Source organism: Corylus avellana, chromosome ca7 (assembly GCF_901000735.1).
Source record: "Corylus avellana chromosome ca7, CavTom2PMs-1.0".
NCBI classification, from domain to species: Eukaryota; Viridiplantae; Streptophyta; class Magnoliopsida; order Fagales; family Betulaceae; genus Corylus; species Corylus avellana.
In genome coordinates, this window is record NC_081547.1 from 12,747,012 (window position 1) to 12,754,436 (window position 7,425).

Consider the following 7,425-nt stretch of genomic DNA (forward strand, 5'->3'; position numbering starts at 1 on the left):
GACAAAAAAACAAGGTAGAGAGAAAACCCTGGACAAAAAAACAAGGTAGAGAGAAAACCCTGGACAAAAACGAGCCAGAGAGACAACCTTAGATAAAAACGAGGTAGGAAGACAACCCTGGACAAAAGCAAGGCAGGGAGACAACCTTGGACAAAAATAAGGCATAGGAAAATGCCCTGGTTTAAACATGGTAGAACTAACCTAGGGCACAAGGAGAAAGCTCCAAACCAAAGCGAGACGATACAAAGGCAACCATTCCAGAGAAGGAAAGATACACAGACAAAGATTATTACTTGATTTTTTAACCAAGTCTTGAAGAGAGGGTCAAATATAACCCTTGGTTTTTGAAGGGAGAATTGGATTTAATCCTCAGGTCTTGAAGGGAGGGCCAGATTTAACCTTCGAGTCTTGAAGAAGGGTCGGATTTAACCATCGAGTCTCACAAAAAAGGCTATTGCTTGGTTTTTCAACAAAGTCTTGAAGAGAGTGTCAGATTTAACCCTCGAATTTTGAAGGGAGGGTCAGATTTAACCATCGGGTCTTGAAGGAAGGGACAGATTTAACCATCGGTTTTGATTTGAAGGTTATTACTTGATTTTTCAACCAAATCTTGAAGAGAGGGTCGGATTTAACCACTGGGTTTTCAAAGGAGGGTCAGATTTAACCCTCGGATCTTCAAAGGAGGGGTAGATTTAACCCTCACGTCTTGAAGGAAGGCTTAGATTTAACCCTCAGTTTTGATTTGAAGGTTATTACTTGGTTTTTCAACCAAGTCTTGAAGATGGGGTCGAATTTAATCCTCCTGTTTTGAAGGAAGCATTAGATTTAACCCTCAAGTCTTGAAGGGAGGGTCAGATTTAGCCCTTGGGTCAAGGTGAGAAGATGAATACTTGGTTTCTCAACCAAGTCTTGAAGGGAGGGTCAAATTTATCTCTCGGTCAAAGAAGATAACCGTAACAAATAAAGTTCTAGCCCCGGTTATAAGGGGTATTTTAGAAATACCCCTCGGGAATCAAACCGGCACATTGAATAATGACAATGATGAAGCAGCACAGTTGGTAGAAACCGAAGCGTCTCTTAATGGCGATAATGACGAGGCAATCAAACGGCATCCAACTACAAGAGCAATTTGAGCCTCGGATAGAATAGGCTGTGGAATCCTCGAGACAGGCTAAATTCCCCTTATGCAAGTTCTTTGAATAAGGGAATTGAGGGGTAACTGTTGGGAATAATTTCACTCTATTGGCCTACCAAATATATCATGGCCTCAAGACCAATACTAGCCCACTAGAAGAATAATGAGCAACAACTTTCAGAACTTATAGGGCAAGTTGAAGTAAGCCCCAATACCAAGTATAAACCTTAGACTCAATTATCTTGTATTGGGCATACTCTTCTCTCAATAATTGACTTAGGCATCGGAGTGAGACCTGCCGATACCCTGCCAGCTAGTTCTCTTAATTGGTTATTGTCTTGTAGGAGCGCGAAGATTAAAGATTAAGGACGCCTTGAAGAATGCAAAGAACTTGCAGATCACATCAATTAAAAACTCTTAGATCGAAAAAATGTCCTAACACTCTGCTTGATACTTCTGCCTTCTTACAATTTTACTTATTCACAGCCTGATCAACTAGCCCAAAAAAAAAAATAATAATAATAATAATTTTCTTGCTTTCGTCTCTCTTGAACTCTGGTTGGAACTTGGAGAAGCGCATAGGTATTTTTTGATGATTACCCGATAACAATGACATAGTTAATACATAAGAAAATGATGGCATAGTTGTAATAGGATATTATAACATAATTTATGAGGGAACAAAATGGGAGCAGCTCACCTCCGGTAGAAAAACCAAAATGTCAGTTTTTTTTTTTTAAAAAAAAAATGGTTAAATACAAATTTGGTCCCTATAATTTACCTATTAAAAAACCTCCTAAGAGACAAATTTGGTCCACGAGCTTTTCACCTTAAAATGGTCATTTTGTTCATTTACCATCCAAAAAACTAACAAAATTTCAACCACGTATACATAAAGTTGTTAACCCATTGTCCCCCCCCCCCCCCTCCAAAAAAAACATTAAAATTAAAAATAAAATAAACAGAAAGAAAGTGATGGCAGGGGAGGTGAGAAAAAATCATCTCCATAGGTGGTATTGAGAATTCCTCTGGCAACTTACTCGCACTTCTTACAGAGATGGTTCACAAGAACCTTCCACCTGCCTCTCCCATGTTAGGTGGGAAAGGGGGTAGGTCACAAGGGGCCACTTTGTCGGGGTAGTGGAGTTCCCCACAACCCACCATCTTGGGAGGTTCAAGGGGTCCTACCACCTTTTTAAGGAGGGATTGAGATTCTCTCTAATTACTTAAAATTGGAGATTTTCATATTATAAAATCATGGCCTTTCATTTTAAATTCAATAGTTTATAAAATCTTTTAAAACTCGGTAAAACAAAAGCCAGCTTAAAATCAAAATTTAATACTTCAGTTATACAAAAGCAAAGGAAGATTCCCCCACAAACAACCTCTACAAAAGTAAGGCAGACCTTTCAACTCCCCTGACCTACCTATGAGATCGGAGTCCTCCATATCCCACATTGTTCAAGAGGCAAGATAGGGTGGGCGAGGCAAGTCAGGGTGGGCTATAGAGGATTTTTCCATCCTTACAACTACCTCCACGGTGTGGGAACAGGTAGGCGCAAGGATAAGAGAGTTCTTCGCAAACCACCTTTGCAAAGGTGGGGGGAGTCACTAGGGAATTCCTACCTCCACGCTCAAAAGAGATTTTCCTCACCATCACCCCTTTTCCTTTTTTTTTTTTTCTTTTTTTTTTTCTATGTTTCTTTTCTTCTTTCCCCTTTTTGCAGTTTTTATTTATTTTTATTTGTTTTAAGAGATGTCGATATGACACGATTGTACACGTGACAACATTTTACAGATTTTATGCAACTTTTTGTACATATGAAAAAAATTCCATTGGTTTTTCAAACAACAAGAAGACCATTTTGCAAAGGTAAAAAACATTTAGGCTACGTACGTTTGGTATGCAAAATGATTATTCCACTAAAAAAATAAAAGAATAGCTTGTATTGAAAATGAAATGTGAAATAGAATAGCCTAAAAATAGCCATTCCACTAGAAAAAAAGAATAGCTTGTATTGAAAATGAAATGTGAAATAGAATAGCCTAAAAATAGCCACTCCTATGGCCCATGGGGGGATAATTTAGAGGAATAACTATTCATCAATTTAAGAAATAGTTATTCACTTATGGTCATGGGAATGACTATTCCAAGTATTAAGGGTATATACATAATTTAACACCAAGGCAACTTTATTCAACCCTCTTCCATTTTTAATAAAGGTTTATTTCTCTTTGGGTTGAATTCACTTTACCCCCTAAAGTTTCAGGAGTTTTTCAATTCAAACCCCAATGTTTAAAAATTGGCAATGTACCCCCTAATGTTTCAAAAAATTTTAATTCAGGCTCTCCTTTACTAATTTTCGTCTAATTGGACGGAAATCATCCCACGTGAAATTTTGATGCCCTCTATTCCAATTTTGCCCTCATTAAAATGGATGAAATTATATAATTACCCTCAATTTCGTAAGTTTTAACGAGAATCATTACGTAATTTCATAAGTTTTAATGAGGGCAAAATTGGAATAGAAGACATCAAAATCCCACGTGAGACGCATGTAGGATGATTTCCATCCAATTAGACGGATATTAGAAACAAATGGTCTGAATTGAAAATTTTTGAAACATTAGGGGATACATTGCCAATTAATAAACATTGAAGTTCGAATTGAAAAACCGCCGAAACTTCAGTGGGGTAAAGTAAATTTTTCCCTTTCTCTTTCCTAATGGAATAGCCATTTCGTGTACCAAACATACTCTTAACCATAAAAAGAAATGCATAGACAATGCCTAATTGCAGGAAGGCAAGAGGCAGATACATTTAAGTGCATGTCCCTCAGTAGCTATTTTTGCAACAAGTCATTCTAAACAGACTAAAAAGCAGAAATTATGATCATGTCCAGTTCATTTGAACCGGATATTATCCGGTTCAAATGAACTGGAAAAGTTCTTGTTCCAAAAAGCAGATGCTTATCTTATTGACTTTTATATTGGATTGGTATGTCAACATAACTTTATGCCTGTTAAACAAAAAAATTAGTTTTTCCTTTTCTATTAAAATTATATTACTATTTGGAAGGCCTTGACATAAAATTGAATCTCTATAAAGTGTGATGCCTGTACATACAGTTAATGATGCCAAAAAAAAATGTGAATAGCCTTAAAGCAATCAAATTAATCAGATTCCATCTCCTTGCCGACTTATGATTGTCATATTATCGAAAGCAACATGGCTATAAGAAAGAGTAACTATTGATGGAGAATATGAATATTTTAATTTACTATAAACCTATCAGCAACGTCAAGGATCCATAGTGGCAAACCTAATGCCCCGGCCGCTGTATGTCAAGATCATCTGATTGATGGAAGATTTGGCATTAAGTAATTCGACGGACATGGCAAGTTTACCTTACAGGAGATTACAAAGTTGTGCTTGCAGATCCTGTATAGACACCATATTGATGATGTTTTGTATCTCCTCAGGGGAGTATTCTGCTTTTAACATGGATTGTACCTGTACATGGGCTTCCACGATGTTTGTCCTGTATTTACCCAGATAAAAAGGGGGGAAAGGCGCTAGATTATGATAAATTCATTCAACTGAGCAAGAAGAAAATTTGACATAAGTCACAATGAACAGAATCAACATGGATTAATAAATAGTCAAATGATGCTTATGGTACATATTTTATTCACCCAAGGATATGTATAAAAAGAATGCAATTACAATGACTATAGAATTTAATCACATGTGGGTATCTTCCCAGATAGCCTTCAGGATAATCTTAAAATAACCCAGGAAAGAAAGACAAAACATGAATCAATAAACTTACTTTATTGGTTTGAAAAGTATTGTTCGGGTTGATGGGTTCTGCAGATAAAGCTTCATCTTTGCCATAACTGGCGGCAACTCTTGCTGTATAGCAGCGCTTACCTGTTCCAATAATACAGAATCAACACAAGTGAGCCTCAAACATCTTAAACACGACTTAGACAATGTCCATTTGGATACCAAACAAAATGACCCTGGAAATCAAACATGTTATGCCAAATCCTTTCATACGAGATCTATCACGCGCATGTACATGGTTGAAAAGAACTTATCATGCAACACCCTCACGTTTAATATAGTTTGCATTGGCAAAGAGAAAATGGGAAAACAATTTAGAGAATGTTCCTCGCTTACCTAAAATCAACAAATAGCTTTTTTTATTGAGACGTCATAAATCAATAGAACTTCATGACATACCTTCTGAACAAGTTCAGCCACCTTATCTGGAGAAGCAAAAGCTTGATCCTTAAGTGGTTTGGCCATAACCGACTCTAGCTTTTGATTCTGAATGCCCGAGGATAGTGCAAATTTCACAGCTGTCACCTACTAAAAAAATTGGTAGCATTTACATTCTATATGAGAGATATTATTTTTCATAAGCAATACATGGAAAACAGGTTATAAGTAATATATGAGAGAATTTAAATGTCTGATGTTCGACTTACTACTAATTATAATGGTTAGACAGTAAACTTGCACCTTAATATTAGAAATCATGTAGCGGAACAGGTTTTTATGATACTTTTGTGCATAGTTTGTAGACTTCTATGAAGTCATCTTAGAAGTACCCAAAAAGAAAAAATGGAATCGAAGAGGGGCAAAGTGTTCTATTCCATAACAACGTAAATTTTCTCACGTCCCCGGGAATAAGCAAAGTCACATCAGTTTTTTTTTTTTTTTTTTCTTTTGAAGTAAATTTTCTCACTTCGACTTCTTTGGATACACGCACACCTTCCCCTATATCACAAGACACTTAGATTTTTAACTGCCTTCATACTTAATATTCAGTAGGGGTGCCATTCGTATTCGCTTCAAGTTGTGTTAAAGCATAGGTATAAGACTATATAGGTCAACCTTAACCTAACCCATTTAATTAAACAGGTCCGATCTTTGAACTCAATCCTGCGAATTTCGTATTGGGTACATGTCGAGTTCGCAAGTCATGTCAAAAATTGTTTGCCCTAAGTATCGTGTGTTAAGATTGAGTTGTGTTGAAGTATAAGTATAAGATAGATCCATTTAATTAAGCGGGTCAGACTCTTTAACCTTAACCTACCAATTTTGTATTGGGTTCGCGTGTCATGTCAAAAATTACCAGCCAAAATGTCCAGGGTCTGATCTCTCAATTTGCTAACTAGTGAAGTCAGCATTATATTCTGAAGTCAGCCTAACATACCTAATGAGGAAATAGACAAACCTTGGTAACAAATGAAAGCATAGGATCCACAAACTAGCTTAGTGACTGACATAATGAACTCCTCACAAGTTGCTTTTAGGCTTTTCTCAAGTTCCTGCAAATAAAGGAGTACCCGCCACATATTAGAGTTACCTGGAAGTAAGGAAAATAGCAATACAAAGAATAGTTTCATCAATTATAACAGTATCGACCAAACACGAAATAAAAAAGACAATCAGCCATCCACAGAATTCAGTTATTCTCTAAAATCATTAATTGAAGCAGTTGGTATCATAATTGGAAGAGAAACTAGGATCTTTTCTCGATTTGTTCATAGTGACACATTATGATCAACCTTTTATGATCACGCTTTTATGTTAGAAACTAAATTTTCTCTTTCTAGTTGTGCTTGATTTAAAAAAAAAAATAGAGAAAAAGAAAGAAAGAAAGACAGAAAAAAGAAAATATGCGAAAAAAATAACTAAACCTTGAAGTAGAAGAATAATTTTAGCAAAGTTTATGTTCATCTATACTTTGTCCCTAAGCTATAAGGCCTCAAAAACTAAGGTTTCATCAACTCATTAAGCAAAATTACATGAATGACCAAATATTTGAATGGGGTCAATTCCAATCTTACAAAAGAGCATGGCCACGATTAAGAAATGCCTTAGCATAATACTTACACAAATACAACAAGAAAACAGAGAAGTAGCCATTACTAATTGTAATTTGAGTCTTACTAAGATGGCTTACTACATGACAGAAAGAAAATATTACTATAGGATTTAGTGTTGCTAAACATTTAACTAAGAATCCTGCCACAAAATTCAATTATAATCACTAGGAAATTTTAACCTTAACACTTTACAAAAAATAATAATTCAGAGGCTATGGAAATGTAACACCACTAACATGAAATTTGAAGTGAAATTCGCAGCATTTGACTTTCTTGCCACATTATGCAAATTCCACGTAACACACAAACCCTGAGAAAAATGAAAGCCTGAAATATGCCTAATAGGTCCCCCAGTATTATTTATCATTGTTGACGAATTTATCACA

General features: G+C 35.9%; 1 protein-coding gene across 1 annotated transcript; it reads right to left on the minus strand.

Moving 5' to 3' along the window:
* Nucleotides 1-4,544: 4,544 nt before the first annotated feature.
* Nucleotides 4,545-6,475, minus strand: LOC132187874 (conserved oligomeric Golgi complex subunit 3-like). The gene is made up of 4 exons (XM_059602306.1): nt 6,385-6,475; nt 5,385-5,510; nt 4,969-5,069; nt 4,545-4,677 (listed from the first exon to the last, which is right to left on the minus strand). The coding sequence occupies exons 1-4, from the start codon at nt 6,403-6,405 to the stop codon at nt 4,545-4,547; spliced, it is 381 nt and encodes a 126-aa protein (XP_059458289.1). The 5' UTR covers nt 6,406-6,475.
* Nucleotides 6,476-7,425: the final 950 nt, after the last annotated feature.

What these genes read in the sequence shown, in the direction of transcription:
- LOC132187874 (XM_059602306.1), bottom strand. Translation starts at nt 6,405, where the DNA reads ATGCTTTCATTTGTTACCAAG. An exon ending in TGCTTTCATTTGTTACCAAG is followed by an intron (nt 5,511 to 6,384) that starts GTTTGTCTATTT and finishes TTTTTTTAGTAG; the next exon opens with GTGACAGCTGTGAAATTTGC. An exon ending in ATACTTTTCAAACCAATAAA is followed by an intron (nt 4,678 to 4,968) that starts GTAAGTTTATTG and finishes GGGTAAATACAG; the next exon opens with GACAAACATCGTGGAAGCCC.